The sequence below is a fragment of the Cetorhinus maximus genome, chromosome 1 (assembly GCF_964194155.1).
Source record: "Cetorhinus maximus chromosome 1, sCetMax3.hap1.1, whole genome shotgun sequence".
Classification (NCBI taxonomy): Eukaryota; Metazoa; Chordata; class Chondrichthyes; order Lamniformes; family Cetorhinidae; genus Cetorhinus; species Cetorhinus maximus.
Window position 1 is genome coordinate 174,511,618 of NC_135879.1, and position 19,611 is coordinate 174,531,228.

General features: G+C 44.5%; 1 protein-coding gene across 2 annotated transcripts in view; it reads right to left on the reverse strand.

The window, feature by feature from the left end:
* The window catches only part of parp8 (poly (ADP-ribose) polymerase family, member 8), a 443,855-nt gene that overhangs the window by 2,108 nt on the left and 422,136 nt on the right, over positions 1–19,611 (reverse strand). The window contains exons 23-26 of one of the 2 annotated variants that reach the window (XM_078550068.1): positions 18,317–18,390; positions 15,648–15,717; positions 4,019–4,103; positions 1,434–1,671 (exon numbers count right to left, since the gene is read on the reverse strand). In XM_078550068.1, the coding sequence (XP_078406194.1) occupies positions 1,527–1,671; positions 4,019–4,103; positions 15,648–15,717; positions 18,317–18,390 (374 nt within the window). In that variant the 3' untranslated portion in view covers positions 1,434–1,526. Of the gene's footprint in view, positions 1–1,433; positions 1,672–4,018; positions 4,104–15,647; positions 15,718–18,316; positions 18,391–19,611 lie in introns of those variants that run through there. The other variant, XM_078550076.1, reaches the window with a different exon arrangement.

Below are 19,611 nucleotides of genomic sequence, written 5' to 3' on the forward strand. Positions count from 1 at the left end.
TTGTTGTCCATATCAGCACCAAGGGCATAGGTAGAAAGAGGAATGAGGTTGCAGGCAGATTATAGGGTGCTAGTAAGGATACTAGGAAGCAGGATATCAAAGGTAGTAAGTAACCTCTTGATTACTCCTCATTCCACATGCTAGGAGGATAGGGAAGATGAATGCGTGACTGGAAAGATATTGCAGGAGGAAGGGCTTTAGATTCCTGGGGCACTGTGACATTGGCAGATGGGACCTGCATAGGCTGATGGATTGCACCTGAAAACAACAGGGACCAAATGTTCTTGCAGGGTGGTTTGCTAGTGCTGTTGGGGAGGATTTAAAATAACTTGGTAGGGAGACAGGAATCAAGATATAGCATTAGGAAGGAGAAACAAGGGTCAGAATCTTGTGGAGGTGACGGGGATCTTGGCTGCTGGCTAGAAAGCTAGCAAGACATCCATTTTGCCTCTTTTCGGGAAGGCCTGCTGCATCTTGTGTCATTCAGGCAGTTGACAGACCATTGGCGGGCCTTCCCCACGATCAAGGGCCCCTGGGGCAGAAGTCTCACCCTCTGAGAACCGCCGGCCAATTAGAGGCTGGCAGCTCTTCTGTGCTCAGCAGTGCAACTGGGGAGGCGGGGTTGCTGCCTGCACAGCACCCAGCAGAGGCCTAGGATCAATGAGGGATCCAGGCACAGGTGAGAGATGGCAGGAAGGAGGTCACAGGATGAGGCCATGGTGTGGGGGATGAGGGAGGTGGTCGGCAGTAAGGGCAGGGTGTGGCTCTCAACAGGGCCCCTCTTCTTCCTGCTGAGTCCCTCAATCAGGCACAAGTGTCTTTGAACAAGCGGCCTCCCCCTGGGAGGCGACAAGCACACTAGAATTTGCTTGTTGTACTCCCTGCGTGGTGAGCCCCCTGCCTGCTTCTGGATGAATATCAATGGTGGCAAGATCTCCACCTGCCATCCTCCCACCTATCTCACCAAAGGGAAGGGCACAAAATTCCATCCAAGGTGCACAAAGAATTGAGTGACAGACAGTACTAGAGCGAGAAAAATTAAAGTATTAGGAGGGGTCAGACTACGTGGAAAAACAGTAAGGTCTAATGTATGTTTCCAGTGTGTGTACATAAATGCATGGATTGTGGTAAATAAAGCTAGTGAGCTACAGATGCAATGGGACTATAGGTTTGTGATGATAACGGAGACTTGGCTCAATAAGGGGTAGGTACCAAATATCCCTGGATACCAGGGGCAGATACCAGTGGCTAGATATGTATGTTGGTAACACACATAGACACATTGTACTGGTGGCAGACAGGAAAGTGGTTATGAATGTGATAAGAAAAAGGATTATGAACAAGATACTCAAAATTATCTTGGGCATCTTTATTATATATACAAAGCAATTGCCTGTGATGTTACACTGGACTATTCAAGATTTCCAAGTGTTCACATATTAGTTTCCTTAGAAGTTATTTCCTATAGAGATGACAAAAATACTGGCTTCTTGTGTGTCTTTTGACCCTTTACTTTAAATAAAGGATTATATGAAATGCTCTGAAGAAGGAGCACAGCTGTCTCCTGCAGCCAGTTGGGGTCCCTCTAGCTTCAGCACTGCAGTGCCTGTGTTCTGCAATGAGTAGGCCTCAATGCCTCTGTAATGGAGGCATTCTTTACCACTGTGGATTCTAAAGGAACAGAATGGAAGAAAGATCCTTCAAGATTACAGAGCAAGTTGATAAATTAGTTAAAAAGGCATATAGGTTACATGGATTTATAAATAGAGGTACAGAATATAAATGCAAAGAAATCGTTCTAGGACAACTTTATAAATCACTTCAGGGTTAAGCCTCAGTTGGAGTTTTGTGGACAATGCTGGGGGCCTCATTTCAGGAAAGATGTAATGGCTTTAGGAAGGGTACAGAGGAGGTTTACCAGGATGTTACCAGGGATGAGGGATTTTGGTTATAGGACCATAAGACCATAAGACATAGGAGCAGAAATTAGGCCATCTGGCCCATCGAGTCTGCTCCGCCATTCAATCATGGCTGATAAGTTTCTCAACCCCATTCTCCCGCCTTCTCCCCATAACCTTTGATCTCCTTACCAATCAAGAACCTATCTATCTTGGTCTTAAATACACTCAATGACCTGGCCTCCACAGCCTTCTGTGGCAATGAATTCCATAGATTCACCACTCTCTGGCTAAAGAAGTTTCTCCTCACCTCTGTTCTAAAAGGTCTTCCCTTTACTCTGAGGCTGTGCCCTCGGGTCCTAGTCTCTCCTACTAATGGAAACATCTTCCCCACGTCCACTCTATCCAGGTCTTTCAGTATTCTGTAAGTTTCAATCAGATCCCCCCTCATCCTTCTAAACTCCGTTGAGTCATGAGGAAAGGTTGGAAAAGTTAGGACTGCTCTCCTTGGAACAGAGTGAGTTAGGTGTTGATCCAATAGAGGTTTCAACATTATGAGTGGTTTTGATAGAATGGATGAAGAAAAGAAATGTATTCCTCCAGTGAGTGGGTCAATAACCAGAGGTCATGGAATTAAAATCACTGGCAACAGATCTAGATTGAATGTGAGAATTTTTTTTCACTTGGAGAATTGTTGGAACCTGGTATGCTCTAACTGTAAAGTGGTGGAAGCTGATTCTGTAAATAATTTTAAAAAGGTATTGGACAAATATTTGAGGATGAGGATCATAAAGAATTATGGGACAAAGCTTAACTCTTTCAAACAGCCAGCACAGGCATGATCGTCAGAATGGCCTCCTTCTGCACTGTAAGTTTCTATGATTCTATGACTGAGTGGTGTCTTCGGATCAGGTTGGCATAGGGAGCAGTGGGATAATTGGACCAAAATGGATTGAAGACTGTGGGGAAGGGGAAGTAGAAAGGGGGAATAAGGGTCGAGAATAGGGGAAAGAAGGGAAATGAGGAAAGAGGGAAGAGTAAGAAAGATTGGAGGGAAGGGCGTAAACTTTATCATTAGGGAGGGAACAACCTCAGGAGGGTTCAGAAAGACAAAACATATAACGTGGTGAGTTGCTTAATCGGAGTTACAGTACATATTAGAGTAAGGATAGAAGGGATTCAGACATCATCAGGAAGGAAAGCAGTCATGGTAGTTCACGTTGGGGAAGTGAACATGAGAAACAATATTTAACATGTTTAAGAAAGGAGGCGAGTTCTCAAAGTAAACTGAGAATGTTAATCCGTGGCTGGCGATATAAGAAGGCAACAGTGCTATCTTCATAAATAGCTGGAAAGATCTACACTTGAAATATTAACTCACCTGTTCCCTCTACAGATGCTGACTGACCAGCTGAGTGTTTCCAGCATTTCTTTTTTTAAAAATTCAGATTCCCAGCACAGAAACATGGGAATCGCTAGAATAAAAAGACCAAAGTCCTGCTATCGTTCTTGTAGTTGATGATATAACAATGCTAGTGTTGTTAGTTAATCGCAGCAATCAATCTGAATCAATTAATTTACAACAGGTCATGAGGTGAGGAAAATTCCACCGGTGGAATGTTTTGGGAACTATAGGTGCAATGTCACCTGTTCCTCCCAAGTATGTAACACTACCATATGCAGTGCTTTGCCTTGTATCGCTAAAGTTTCAAGTGATCTGGAGGTCAGAAATGCCCAAGTCGAGGAGCCAGGTATATAAACTTAAAGGACTAAATTCATTGAAATGGGGCAACCACTAAAGGAAATAATTGTCAGAGTTTACAAGGATAAAGTATTGTGGGTGCTGGAAATCTGAAATAAAAACAGAAAATGCTAGAAATTGTCATAGTTTGTTAAACAACACTTGAGTAGAGTATAAGTGGAACACCTTAAAGGTACATGAACATGCAGGATAACTGCATACATAGGGCTGGTCTAGCTATCAGTGTTGAACATGAAGCCAGGTCCCAGAGGCCTAACAACAGTAAATTTACCAATTCGGCTAGTTGGAACCCAAGTTAGCCGTTTTCCATTTTTATTCTTCTTGCATCAATCGAGGTCAAAAATGTGACAGTACTTACACAAAGAAGAATCTTGTGCAGACATGATCTGTTTGTGGAACTACCCAAATTTCTCCATGTTTGTGCAAATCTGGTGAAGTAATCACTGCAAAAAACAATATAAAAGAAATGAAAGCAGAATAAAACATTCTTCTGTCTTAGTTATTTTTCATTTTTTTTCATCAATTGTGTTTATTTGTCTTTTCTCATTTCTTGCAAACAGTTGCATGGACACCACCATCTCTCGTTCTGAGCTCTAGTGGCCACTTTTCAAATGCAATATAACATAGAGCTTAATGGTTATTTAAACTTATGTATTTCTTTTCATTTCTTTGGATGATTAGGTGCTTGAAGTGCAGTTTTCCCCTTTACCACCATGTTCAACTGACAAGGCTTTGCTTTCTTGGCATATACCACTTAACTGTTTTAATAATAATATTTATAATTTTTACCGTACTTTGTCAAAAATACTTCCATGGAGCTTGTACTATCCTGAGCAATGCAGTCATATGACCTGCTGCCAGACTTCTGCACATCCATATGAACATATGAATTAGGAGCAGGAGTAGGCCACTCAGCCCCTCGAGCCTGCTCTGACATTCAATAAGATCATGGCTGATCTGAATGTAAGCTCAACCCACAATCCTGCCCACCCCCAATAACCTTTCACCCCCTTGCTTATCAAGACTCTATCTAGCTCTGCCTTAAACATATTCAAAGACTCTGCTTCCACTCCTTTTGAGGAAGAGAGTTCCAAAAACTCACAACCCTTTGAGAGAAAAACATTCTGCTTATCTCTGTCTTAAATGAGCGACCCCTTATTTTTAAACCGTGACCCCCAGTTCTAGATTCTCCCACAAGAGGAAACATCCTCTCCAGAGCCACCCTGTCAAGACCCCTCAGGATCTTAAAGGTTTCAATTAAGTTGCCTCTTACTCTTCTAAATTCCAGTGGATACAAGCCTAACTTGTCCAGCCTTTCTTCATAAGACAACCTGCCCATTCCTGGTATTAGTCTAGTAAACCTCTGAACTGCTTCTAATGCATTTACACCTTTCTTTATATCGGATACCAGTACTGTACACAATACTCCAGATGTGGTCTCACCAATGCCCTGTACAACTGAAGCATAACCTCCCTGCTTCTGTAAGCAATTCCCCTCACAATAAATTATAACATTCTATTAGCTTTCCTAATTATCTGCTGCACCTGCACAGTAATCTTTTGTGATTCATGCACTAGGACACCCAGATCCCTCTGAACCTCAGAGCTCTGCAATTACTCACTATTTAGATGATAAGCTTCTTTTTTATTCTTCCTGCCAAAATGAACAATTTCACATTTGCCCACATTATGCTCCATTTGCCAGATTTTTGCCCACTCACTTAACCTATCTATGTCGCTTTGTAGCCTCCTTACATCCTCTTCACAATTTACTTTCCTACCTATCTTTGTGCCATCAGCAAATTTAGCCACCATTCCTTTGGCCCCTTCATCCAAGTCATTTATTTAAATTGTAAAATGTTGAGGTCCCAGCACTGATCCCTGTGGCAGACCACTGGTCACACCCTGCCAACCAGAAGAAGGCCCATTTATGCCAACTCTCTGCTTCCTGTTAGGTAGCCAATTTTATCCATGTCAATATGTTAACTCCTAGACCATGGGCTTTTATTTTCTGCAATAACCTTTAATGTGGCACTTTATCAAATGCCTTCTGGAAATCTAAGTGCAGTACATCCACTGGTTCCCCTTTATCCACAGCACATGTGACTCCTTCAAAGATCTCCAATAAATTGGTTAAACGTGATTTCCTTTTTAGGAAACCATGTTGAATCTGGCTGATTGCCTTAAATTTTTCTAAATGCCCTGTTATAACATCTTCAATAATAGCTTCTAACATTTTCCCTATGACAGATGTTTGGCTAACTGGCATATAGTTTCCTACTTTCTGTCTGCCTCCTTTTTTGAATAAAGGAGTTATATTTGCTGTTTTCCATTCTAATGGAACCTTCCCCGAATCTAGGGAATTTTGGAAAATTAAAACCAGCGCACCAACTATCTCACTAGCCACTTCTTTCAAGATCTTAGGATGAAGTCACTCCAGATCTGGGGATTTGTCAGCCTGCAGCTCCAACAATTCGCTCAAAACCACTTTCCTGGTGATTGTAATTTTCCCGAGTTCCTCCCTCCCTTCCATTTCCTGATTTTCAGCTATTTCCAGGTGTTACTTGTGTTCTCTATAGTGAAGACCGAAGTCAAAAACCTGTTTAATTCATCCGTCATCTCCCTACTTTCCATTATCAGTCCCCCAGACTCACTCTCTATAGGGCCAATGCTCATTTTCTTATTTAAATATCTGTAGAAACTTTTATATTATTAGCTAGCTTTCTCTTATACTCTTAATTTTTCCCTTCTTATTAATCTTTTTGTAAGCCTTTGCTGTTCTTTATATTCCTTCCAACCTTCTGATCTATCACCCGTCACCATGTAATTATATGCTTTTTCTTTAAGTTTGATACTGCCTTTAACTTTTTTTAGTTAACCACGGATGGTGGGCTCCCCCTTTGGAACTTTCCTTTCTCATTGGAATGTATATATTCTGTGTATTCTGAAATATCCCTTTAAATGTCTGCCACTGAACCTCTATTGATATATCTCTTAACCTCATTTGCCAGTTCACTTATCTCGCTCTGCTTTCATGCTATCATAATTGCCCTTATTTAAGTTTAATACTAGTCCAAGATGCACTCATTTCTCCTTCAAAATGATTGTAAAATTCAATCATATTATGATTGCTGCTATCTAGGGTGCCTTCACTAGGCTACCAATTAATCCTATCTTGTTGCTCAATACCAGGCCTAGTATAGCCAGCTCTCTGGTTGGCTCCAGAACATGCTATTCTAAGAAACTATCCCGAAAACATTCTATGAACTCCTCATCTATGCTACCCTTGCCCATCTGATTTTTCCAGTCTACATGTAGATTAAAATCCCCCATGATTATTGCTGTACCTTTCTGACAAGCTCCCATTAACTCTTTTATTCTGTCCTACTGTGTAGTTACAAATAAAGGGCCTGTATACCACTCCCACAAGTGACTTCTTGCTTTTATCATTCCTCATCTCAACCCAAACTGCTTCTACATCCTGGTATCCTGAATTTAGGTCATCCCTCTCTAATGTGCTAATACCATCTTTAATTAACAGAGCTACCCCTTCACCTTCTCCTAACTTCCCGTGGCTCAGGTAATAATCCAGAGATTATTACCTTTGAGGTTCTGTTTCTTAATTTGGTGCCTAGCTTGTCAAACTGACTATACAGAGACTTCTTCCTAATCCTGTCTATGTCGTTGGTACCTAAATGAACCACGACCACTGGATCCTCCCCCTCCTACTGCAAGTTCCTCTCCAGCCCTGATCAGATGTCCCAAACCCTGGCACTGGGCAGGCAACAAAGCTGTCTAGACTCCCACTCTTTGGTACAGAGAACAGTGTCAATCCCCCTTACTATACTGTCCCCTACTACCACTACATTCCTTTTTGTTCCCCCCACTTGAATTGCTTCCTGTATAATGGTGCAATGGTCATTTTGCTCATCCACCCTGCAGCCCCCACTCTCATCCAAACAAGCTGAGAGAGAGAACCTCAAACCTGTTGGACAATTGCAGAGACTGACACTCCTGCACTCCTGCCCTCTGGGTCCCCTTACCTGCCTCACTCACAGTCACACCCTCCTGTCCCTGGCCACTGACAGAATCAGAAGACCCTATCCTAAGTTGTGTGACTGCCTCCTGTTATAAAGCATCCAGGTAACTTTCCCCCTCCCTGATGTGTCGCAGAGTCTGCAGCTCAGCCTCCAGCTCAATGACTCTGAACCGAAGTTCCTCAAGCCACAAACACTGCAGACGTGTTTGCCCTAGATTACAATATTATCCAGGAGCTTCCACACACTGCAGCCTTGATACATCACCTGTCCTGCTATCCTTAATGTGTTTTAAATAATTACTTAATTATATGAATCATTTAGTAAAGTTGCTTTCTTGTATATTTTATTAACTTTGCCACCAAATTTTGTACTATTTTAAACTTTAGGGATAGAATAGAACTTACGCACTTACCAGATACTCACCAAACAGCGCGCTCCTTTCCCTGTAGTAGAGCAAGAACCAATTTCTATGGGGTGAGAAAGATAGAAAGACGAAACAAACACCTCCTTCCCCCCTTCACCGAATTCCCCTCTCACCAAACTCCAAGCCTTCACTCAGTTACCTCAGCTGCACTCCATTCACCAAGGCTGCACTAAAGAACCCTGAATTTATCGTAAACTAAACTGGGGCTACAATAACCAGATTCAACCAGTTAGCTAATTAACTACTCAGCTCCTCCAGCTGAGAGTGAGTTTACCCTGCCTAAACTGCAAGAAAGAAAGAACTTAGCCTGCTTACCCAGTAATTTCCAGTTACTGTTAATTACAGAATAGATTAGATTTTAAGAGCAAAATTAATGCTTAAAACTCTCCTCTCACCAACTCCAAGTCTTCACTAGTCAGCTGCACTCCACTTGCCCTTTTATATTCAACCAATTACTGTGGTGGGATTTGAACCCACATGATTCCCAATAACAGGCCCTCTGGCTTACTAATCCATTGACAATACCACTACACCGCCATCTCCCCCATCTGTAGATGGCAAGGTAATGGTTTAGGGTTTCTGCCAGTTGGTGCCGGTTTTATCAGGGCCATCCAACTGCAATCGGCCAAAGCAGCACAAAGGATCAGGGAATTTTAAATGCAAGTTGAGGCCAGTGGACATCAAAGTTCCACAATCTTCAATCCCAGTTTTATTTTCATGGGATGTGACTGTCACTGGCAAGGCTAGCATTTGTTGCCGTCCCTAATTGCCCTTGAACGTAGTGGCTTGCTAGCCCATTTCAGAGGGCAGTTAAGAGTCAACCACATTACTGTGGATCTGGAGTCACGCGTAGGCCAGAACAGGTAAGGACGGCAGATTTCCTTCCCTAAAGGGCATTAGTGAACCAGATGCGTTTTTTCAACAATCAATGATAGTTTCATGGTCACCATTACTGAGGCTAGCTTTATATTCCAGATTTTTTTTATTGATTGAATTTAAATTCCACCAGCTGCAGTGGTACAATTTGAACCCATGCCCCTCAACCTGGGCCTCTAAACTACTGGTCCAGTGACATTACCACTGCACCACTGTCTCCCCGAAACTGCTGGCTGATCAATACGTCCACTGATCAATATGTCCACATTTAAGGTTCCTTAGATGTTGTCTTCAGCAACTATTAAATTAGAGTTACTCTTTTGATAATGAAAGGTATCATAATCACCATTACTGAGTCAGATTTATTAATTAAATTTTAAACTCCGTCAGCTTCCATAGGGGGCTTTGAACCTGTACCCACAGAGCATTTGCCCTGGTTTTAGAATTTCTGGTCTAGTGACATTACCACTACACCACCATCCCCCATTTAATAATTCAGTCATGAAGAAGTACACAATTGCTGCATTAATAAACCCCACCAATGTTTTTTTTTTCCCTGGGGTGGCGCGATATCTACAATGATGACAAGGTAAAGGGTAGAATAGAAAATGATAATGCATGAACCTACCCTCTGTCCGTGCAATAGGCTATGGGCGGAATTTTCCTTGCCCGTTGGCGTTGGGAGTGATCGGTGGCATGAGCAGACAATATGGCGCGATCATTTTTACAATGGCGGGAAATCAGTTCGTGATCGTCCACTCAGCCCACCGATGGCAGGCTGCGTTCCCTGACATCCAATGAACCTCATTGTAAAAGATCAGCATATTATCAGGCCAGCCCGCCAGAATCGTCCACATCGGCGGGAAAGCACGCCTGCATGTCTCACAACAGCACATTAAACACGTGCACTTGGCGGCCTGCTCTTTGAGGGGAACTTGGAGGTGAGTACACAATAATGTTGTGCAGCGCTCACCAGGGTCGCCTGTCGGACTTCAAGCTTCAGGGGCATCGGGGGGGGGGGGGGGGGGGGGTGTCGGGGTTAAGGGCAGCCCTGCCGTTGAGGGAACTAGTGGCGGCGGGGGGGGGCGAGGGGGGGTGCGGGATGGTTAAGGGCAGCACTGCTGTTGAATATACCGCACAAGCTTTCGGGGTGGGGGCGTGTGGGTGGGCGAGGGAAGTGGCCATGCATTTGGGAAACCTGTAGAAAGTGACCATTCATCTGCAACAGAGACAATTCAGGCGCAGCCACATTAATAAGATTGGGGTCGGGCTCCTGGCTTATCTGCCCACTCAAACAACGCAGAGGCATCAAAGTGTCACCTAGTGCTCCAGAGGTTCCCACCTCCCCCCACCTCGGCACAGACTGCAACTTCATGAGCATTTTAGTGGATTGCAGAACAGTTAGACTGCACATGTTGTACAACCTCCTCGTAAAAGCTGGCCATGTAGCAGTCACTGTTGGAAGCGCTCACAGCCCCTTGCAATGTCAGCATCCCGGTTTGGACCAATCTCCCCCATGGCTGAAGCTAACAGGGCAGCCATGCAGCGCACTAATCTCTGGCCAACCAAGTGGTAGCCAGTACTCTCCAGGAAGTGTTAAGGGGCCATCACACTGGACCAGGACGGGTTCTTAGTACACCCATGCTAACCACGTGCCTCTCTTTCATCCTGCAAGAAGAGTACATCAGGATCAAGGAGCCTAGTGAACTAGCTGTATGTTTGATGTCCTACAGAGAGCGAAGAAGACGGAGGAGAGAGTGACTGAGACTCCTGGCTGCGCAGAGGCAGAAGCAGCAAGCTCAGGAAGAAGGGGCGGCTGGGACTCCCGCACATGCTGCCCTGGAACCACAGCGAGCCTTCACTGGTCAGCGCCAAGCGACACCCAAGCTCTATAGATGCCGCCTTTCATTCCTGCAGATGACCGAGAACCAGTGTCGCCAGCGACTGCGCATATCTAGAGAACTGGTCGGTCACATCTGCCAGCTATTGCAGGATATGGTGCCATGGGGACATGGAGGACATCCACTGCCAGTGGCTGTGAAAGTGACCACAGTGCTCAATTTGTACGCCAGTGGCTCCTTTCAGGGCTCCACAGGTAACCTCTGTGGGAAATCGCAAGCCTCCACCCACAAATGCATCTGTGAGGTCACAGATGCCATCTTTGCGAGGGCACACAACTTTGTGCATTTCACCCGGGAACAGGACAGCTGGGGTGCAAGAGTGATTGGATTTGCCCAGATCTCGGGTTTCCCACAGGTGCAGGTTGCGATCGACTGCACTCATGTGGCGCTCAGATCTCCGTCGCGACACACGGTGGACGACATCAACCGCAAGGGGTTCCATTCGCTGAATGTGAAGCTGGTGTTTGACAACCAGAAACACATTGTGCAGGTGTGCGCAGGGTTTCCAGGGAGTGTGCATGATGCCTACATCCTCAGTTGGTCACAGATCCCTGGAGTCTTCCTGCGTCCACAGAAGCTGCAGGGATGGCTCCTCAGGGACAAGGGCTACCCGCAGATGCCGTGGGGTGTGCAGCACCCTCAGTCTGCAGCAGAGTGGTGCTATAATGAGGCTCATGCAGCAGCTGGAAACTTGGTGGAGCAGACCATTGGGATGCTGAAGATGAAGTGCCTGGACCGGTCTGGTGGAGCCCTACAATACAATCCGCAGAGGGTTTTTTTAATATTCATTCATGGGATGTGGGCTTCGCTGGCTGGGCCAGCATTTATTTCCCATCCCTAGTTGCCCTTGAGAAGGTGGTGGTGAGCTGCCTTCTTGAACCGCTACAGTCTATGTGGTGTAGGTACACCCACAGTGCTGTTAGGAAGGGAGTTCCAGGATTTTGTCCCAGCAACAGTGAAGGAATGGTGATATATTTCCAAGTCAGGATAGTGAGTGACTTGGAGGGGAACTTCCAGGTGGTGGTGTTTCCATCTATCTGCTGCCCTTGACCTTCTAGATGGTAGTTGTCGTGGGTTTGGAAGCTGCTGTTGAAGGAGCCTTGGTGGGTTCCTGCAGTGCATCTTGTAGATGGTACACACTGCTGCTACTGTGCGTTGGTGGTGGAGGGAGTGAATGTTTGTGGATGTGGTGCCAATCAAGCAGGCTGCTTTGTCCTGGATGGTGTCAAGCTTCTTGAGTGTTGTGGGAGCTGCACTCATCCAGGCAAGTGGGGAGTATTCCATCATTTGCATCTGTGAATGTTTGACTCCAATCTGGCTTATGTCAGCACACATACCCTCTGTGAGAATGCTCCTGTCATGGGGACACCATGGAGGCCCTAATAGTCGCTCGATTGCAGGAGGATGATGGCGACATGCAGTGAGGACACTCCATAAATCTTCACATAGCCTCTGAGAATGTCTGACTTCTGTCTGGCCAAGGGCAGCTTGCTTGTGCTCTGTGATCAAGGTCATATCATAGAGTCGCAGCCATGAAACTTGAGAAGCATCTGATTCTTAGTTCGTCTTCAGAACCTGAGCCCTTCAGGAGCTGGAGTACAGCATCAGTGGTCACAGATGCTGAAGAGATGGGCCAGCACCATCTTAAAGATGCGGAGAGCACACAGAGAGAATGAGAGAACTCTGTGGTGCCTGCCCACTACACTCTGGCAGCAATGACCAGCATCGCCGAGGTGCAGGCATCAGTAATGTTTCCAGGGACTGTGAGGCTGGACCATCACTGTGGTCTGAAGGCTTCACAAAGCACAGAGAAGAGGCCCTGGAGTGAGACATCTGCCTTTATCTTGTTCAGAAAGGTTTCACATCTGAGTGACAAAAACACTGCTCATCAGAAGAAGGAGCCATAGGCAGGGAGACATTCTTGGGAGTTTATTTACAATAGTGAACATTATGTACAAGTGATTAACACCCATGGCCAGGCTATGCAACTAATTCTTCTTAAAGGTGTGCGTGAGAGAGTGAATGGTGATGCCCCTTGAACTGGCAGTGAGTGAGGCCCCTGTGGATGTGTGATGGGTTTGTGAGTGTGCGAGTTGAGAGTGATGAGAAAAGTGACTTACCCTGGTGGAACAGAGATCATCATTCATCATCTTGCGGCACTGGGTGACTGTCCTCTTCTGTAGGGCGTTGACGCTGACCACTGCTGCTACCGCCCCTCCCAAGCCGGGTTAGTGCTGTTGCTGTCCATCCTGCGGCCAGAACGGGAATAGAGGACATCCTGGCGAGCCTCCACAGCATCCAAAAAGCGCCTGAGGGACACGTCACTGAATCTGGGAGCTGCAGTCTTCTACAGTCTCAGGGACAGGTTTTCTGTGCAGCAGTGGTGGTCTGGAAGCACTGAGGTGTGAGCTTGCGGCTGCACTTTAAACGTGGTGCTCGGTGTGATGCAGTGGCGGAGTGATGTTGGGTGGGTGAATGGGTGGGTGAATGAGAGCCCGCCTACCACAGAAACAGCATGTTTTTGGGGGTTGCATAAATAATGTGGCAGGTTTGGGACGATACGGTGTGAAAATCCACCATCGTGGCCGGCGGTGGCAGGTTATGATGATTGACACATTGACATTGTCACAAAGCTTCAAATGCTGCTTCCTGAAGGTAAGTTGCCTCATTCAGTTTAGATGCCCACTTCCTCTCCTCTTCACTCAAATGGTTGTGAATCTCTGGAATTCTCTCCCATTGAGGGTTGTGGATGCTCCATTGTTCAATATATTTAAGGCTGAGATAGACAGATTTTTGTCTCTCATGGAATCAAGGGATATGGGGAGACAGTGGGAAAGTGGAGCTGAGGCTGAAGATCACTTTGGTCATTTTGAATGGCGCAGCAGGCTCGATGAGCTGCATGGTCTACTCCTCCTCCTATTTCTTATGTTCTTACATTTTGAGAATATTTTACCTCGGTGCCATAATCCTTTTTATTGTCCCCTTTAAGGGCCAACCAGACTCACCCAATTCAAAAGTGATACACATCCTTGAGTTTGAACAGTCAACATTCTAAATTACCATGTCAGCTACTTGAGAACTGACACCATGTAATCATCAGCTGTGGTTTGCAGGTGGAAGTGTCATCCATTGGGGTGAAAATGCCGAATTTGCAGATGGGTCGGGGTTGAGATTGGAGGCGGGCAGGCATGCAATCACACGCCACTGGCCTACAGGCTGGTTACCTGCCGCCATTCCAACCCTGACCCATTTTCAATGAGGGTAGCTCGGAATTAGATTGGCTGCCTGCCACTTCCTGGTGGGTAGCCAAATCAGGCCTTGAGCATGAGCCCGAGCTTCCTGCTGCTTTCATTTTAATTCTCCAACTTGCTCTCAACTTTGACCTTTCTCTGCATAGCCTGCTGTAGTGTTCCATTGAAGCTCAATGCAAGTTTGAGGAACAGCACCTTGTCTTTCAACTCAGCACTTTACAGCCTTCTGGATTCAATATTGAGTTCAACATTTTTAGATCATAAGCTCTGCTTCTATATTGTTTGAGGTTTCTTTTTTGCTGGTTCGGTCTTGTCTCATTTCTTTCTTTATCTCGTCTTGAAGAATTCAGATGACTGCCGCCTCATACAGAAATGTCTTTTGATTCTTTACTATACCCCTTACCATTCTCTTTGGCTTTTCTACCATGAAATCTTTTGTCATTTAATTTCTCCGACCCTCCAACCCATCACAGACCTTCCCTTTTGTTCATTTTGCACCCTCCCTCCTTCCACTGTTTCAAAACATGTTACATCTTTCATCAGTTCCGATGAAAGGTCACCTCAGCCTGAAATGTTAACTCAGTTTCTCTCCACAGATGCTGCCTGACCTGCTGAGTATTTCCAGCATTTTTTGTTTTTATTTCAGGTCAATTAATGTTAATCACAGAACCTATTAAGGCACCATTCCAGTGCAAACTGATATTTTCAGTTGGCAATGCAGGTGGCCCACGTTGGCCTGGACCACCAATGTGGTTGGCTCAAGGTGGCAGTGAGGGGGGTGAAATGGATCATGTGAAGGACTCCCCCGCCCCTCCCCCCCGCCCCACTCCCCTGGGAGAGTTCATTTCTGAGTGCTGGATGGCTTCCCACTGGCCCTCCAATGTCGGACTCCTGCCATCCATGAGCCCGGTCTCTCCCTTTAAAAATCCAGGTGGGCGTGTCTGTAACTCATCGTGTGGGGTTAGGACCCTAACTGGCGGCTGGTTTTACAACCTAGAATTGAAAATCCCGGCTTAAGTGTGGGGATGAGATGTAAGAAATTATCTTAATTGTCCAATATGTACTGTACATTCGAGACTTCTAACTGGCTTCCTATGTTACACTGTATGGCCATTGAACAACGTGGAAAGGCCAGGACCACATATTGAGTTTTGAAATATGGTTAAGTATCTGAGCTAACAGGCAGCCAGGAGTGGACGAGGTTCATCTCGACTCTGGGCCACAAAGTGATGAATGCTCTTTGCATCCATGGACGGGTGTAAAAATGCTCTTTCATTGCTCTTGTTCCTTCTGAGAGTAAAAGGAGCAAAACGGGAGCAGTTGCCCATTATAGAATAGCTCTGAATTGAGTGTTATTAAGCCTGCCTGTTAAGACTTAAAAAGAACTGTTGTTTGATTTTAGAACATTTTCAAATACATAAGACAAGTTAATTGTTTTCTCATGTTTTATCCATGCTTTGGAAAATCACTTAGCTACTAATGGAGGACATCATACCTTCACATAAGGCTATACACTTCAGGTTACGACTCTGCAAAAACTGGGGCTGCTGTCCTTTTTTCTGTGACTGGAAGATAAAATTGACTAATTTAATTGACTGAATTTCAACTCTTCGCCAAATATTGCCTTGAAATCTGAAATCTAAATTCCCCACATATATAATTAATTGGTGATAACAAACGTTAAAGGGAGAATTAAATGTGCATGCGCTACTGCCTAAATGTCAACTTCACATGGTGCAGCAAGCTGCATTCAAAATCAGAGCAGCAGGAGCTCGGTGCCCAGGACTGTGCTAAGGAGACAGAGAGAGAAAGAGAGAAAGTAAAGCTCCAGAGTGGTACTGATGGGCACAAGGAAGGGAAGGAAACCCAACAGTGGCACTGGGTGGAGATAAAGCCAAAGGGCAATGTTGCAGGGGTGGGGGAGGATAGAAAGCCTGACTGCAGCATGCCAGGAATGATGGTGAATGGAAATTATGCTATTACACAGGCTGCACAGTTGTGCTGAGAATAGCAAGATCATGTTTAGGGCCGTGGGTTACAGGCAGAAAAACATCCATCTCCTGCTCAGCTTATGTTCTAATTTGTGGGAAGGCAACATGCAAAGTCGAAATTACCCCCAGATGTAGGAATTAAAATTGGAGAGAAGAGTCAAGACAGTACGTTTTAACTATGTGATATTGCAGAACAGTCACTTGTACATCACTCTCAATTTTGACTTACAATGACTTCAACAGAAAATAAAATCAGACAGGCCGTATATTGGATTGTCAATCCACTCCCCCCATTTTGCACACCTGCCGGGCTTGAATTTCCTCACTCTCTGTTTCTGCGGTGGTGAAATATGCTAAATATGCTACCTGGTTGACTGGGAGAAAAGTGGATCTGTTCAGATTCAGGTTAGCTGCAAGAGGATACCCCTGGCAATGGGAGATTTGAATAGAGTCGATCCCCTGTGACAATCTAGTAATTTGCTAAATGGGCCAGGCAGGTGCCAGTGTGCTGAGCACTGCTGATGGCGACCAACTACCCTGCCTCATTAATGGGGCCAGTGCTGTTGCTAAAATGACTTGGGACATTAAAGGTTGTTGTTGACCAGCTTTATGCTTTGTCAGTTAAGTACAGGAGTACCCTGTGCATACTTGCGGGTCCTTAATTCTTGGCTGCTACCAGCTTGTGCCCAAGTTCTCTGGGCTCAAGTAAGTGGGTTGTCACCTAACAGGAAGTGATTGAGAGTCCATATTGAGCAAACAGAAACTGCATGTGGACTTCCCAGTGGTCTGGTGCAGAAACTCTTAAACATGGTGACAGTTTTTGCATTTTAAATTTTTTGCCAAGGTAACATAAAGGGTTGATGAGTGTAATATAGTTGATGTGTTGTACATGGACTTCTAAAAGGTGTTTCATAAAGTGCCACATAACGGGCTTTCCAGGAAAATTGAAGCCCATAGAATAAAAAGAGGGTGGCAGCATGGATACGAAATTGGCCGAGGGATAGGAAACAGAGATTAGTGATGAATGGTTGTTTCTCGGACTGAGGAGGTATACATTGGGGCTCCACAAAGAGAACCACTGCCTTTCCAGATATAGATTCATAACCTAGACTTGGTTGTACAGGGCACAATTTTAAAATGTGCACATGACACAAAACTTGGAAGTATTGCGAACTGTGGATAGGATAAGGATGGACTTCAAGAGGACGTAACAAAGGCTGGTGAATGATTGGGCATGTGGCAGATGAGATTTAATGCAGAGAAGTGTGAAGTGAAGTATTTTTGTAGGAAGAATGAGGAGAAGTAGTATAAACTAAAGAGTACAAATCTAAAGATGGTGCAGGAACAGAGAGACCTCAGGGTATATGTGCACAAGCCATTGAAGACAAGGCAAGTTAAAAAGTTGTTAAAAAGGCAAGTGGGGCCCTGGGCTTCATAAACAGAGGCTTAGTGTGTTAAGGCAAGGACATTATGATGAACCTTTATAAAACGCAGGTTGAGCCTCAATTGGGGTATTCTGTCCAATTTTGAGATGCGCAATTTAAAAAGGATGTGAAGGCTTCAGAGAGGTTCAGAAAGATTGGCATGAATGATTCCAGGCATGAGGAATTTCAGTTACATGGATAGATTGGCGAAGCGGAGGTTGTCCTCTTTAGAGGAGAGAAAGTTGAAAGGAGATTCCATAGAGTTGTTCAAAATAATGAGGGGTCTAGAGAGAGTAGAGAGAGAGACTAACTGTTCCCATTGTCAGAGGGTCAAGAACCAGAGAACACCAATTTAAGGTGAATGGAAAAAGAACAGTGGTTACATGAGAAAAAACTTCTTTGTGCAGTGAGTAGTTCGGATCTAGAATGTGCTGCCAAAGAGTATGGTGGAGGCAGATGCAATTCTGGCTCTCAAAAGGGAATAAGATAAGCAACTGAAGAGAACATTCTTTTTGCACCATTGGGAAGGGACAGGAGAGTGGGACTAGCTGAGTTGTTTTTGCAGAGTGCTGGCACAGCACAGGCTGAATGGCCTCTGTGTTGTAACCATCCCATGATAGGTTTCAAGACCCAGCTGACCAAAAAGAAATGTGCCACTGAATGGATCTTTATGCATGTTACTTAATGTATGCTGAACATCCATGTGTGGATAGTGCAACATGGGAATCATCCCATCATCATCTCTATACCTGTAAAGTGGCTGCTTTATTGTTTGAAGGCTGTTCATCCTTGGCTGCCACCTTCTGCTGCTTTTTATTCATCCCTAGAGGGCACACACAGCAGAAATCTTTTCAACATCATAAACAAGAACATTGTTAACATCACAGTGACTTTATATTAAAAGGAGCCTTCAATCAATCTCTCTGCCACTGTTTTAAAAAGACTGTAGCATATCAAAATGTGTTTTAAGTACAAAACAGTTATAAAGACAAATTAATAAACAGAGTGGTACTTTCAGGATGGAACTATTCCAGTACTTTAGTAGTTTCCCTTCTTGTCTTGTTTTAACTATTGAGTGAATTTTGTAACAATGGAAAGGATTTGCACGTGACCAATTGTTCTGAAAAAGCAAACACAAGTATGTCAGTCTGACCATACTCAGCTAGCCTGTGTTTGCAAAATTCAGAACATAGTGTCCAACATTAGATGTGATTCCATGATTGGACAACACTTATTAAACAATCCCAATTGTGCTAAGAATTACACTAGTTTAAGTTTATCAGTCAGGCTTGCAATGTGGCTCATTTATGCATGCTAGAAGCTACATGTAGTCATATACAGAGTCCTGTCCTTTGCAAACAGCAAGAATATGTCCAGACGCTGCAGCTTTTTCAACTAAACAAAAACTTGAGGGACAACTGTTCCCTAGTGCATTCCCCATGACAGCACCTCAACCAACCAGAGTTAACTTGCCTGGTTTGAATTCAAACAAAAGCTTGAGGGATAACTGCTCATTGGTACATTTTCAATGGCAATGCGTCTATCAATCAAAGTCCACTTGCTAGCCAATCAGCACCCTTTTCTAATGCAGTACAAATCGTCGTTCCCTTTGAAATTTGGTATTCTTGCGGTTCTGCCCTGATGAGTGCATGAGAAAGAATTTTGACAGCATGTCTCTTTTTTCAACAATACTCAAGTTCTGTACTACCAAGCAACTAATTATTTCATTACTAATTCATAATCTTAATCCTAATTAATGAAAAATTATTACTAAAACTTTTTTCAGGGTCAAGTTAATGGTTCAAACCCGACACATAATCCAATTTAAAGCTTTTAATTCTAAGATTCCAGGACCTTTCCTGTATGCTCTCACTGTAACTATGGTGGATGTCCACTGGAATGCCTCAAATCCAGATATGCAAATTCCAGGCCTTTTGTTGAAATTTTCTTTATTTTTCTTGAGGTGGCTGGAAGTTCTACCTTAAAGATGGCTGTTGATCTGGAGCAGTTGGAGCAGTGGGGGAGAAGAGGAGATCAGGGCGGG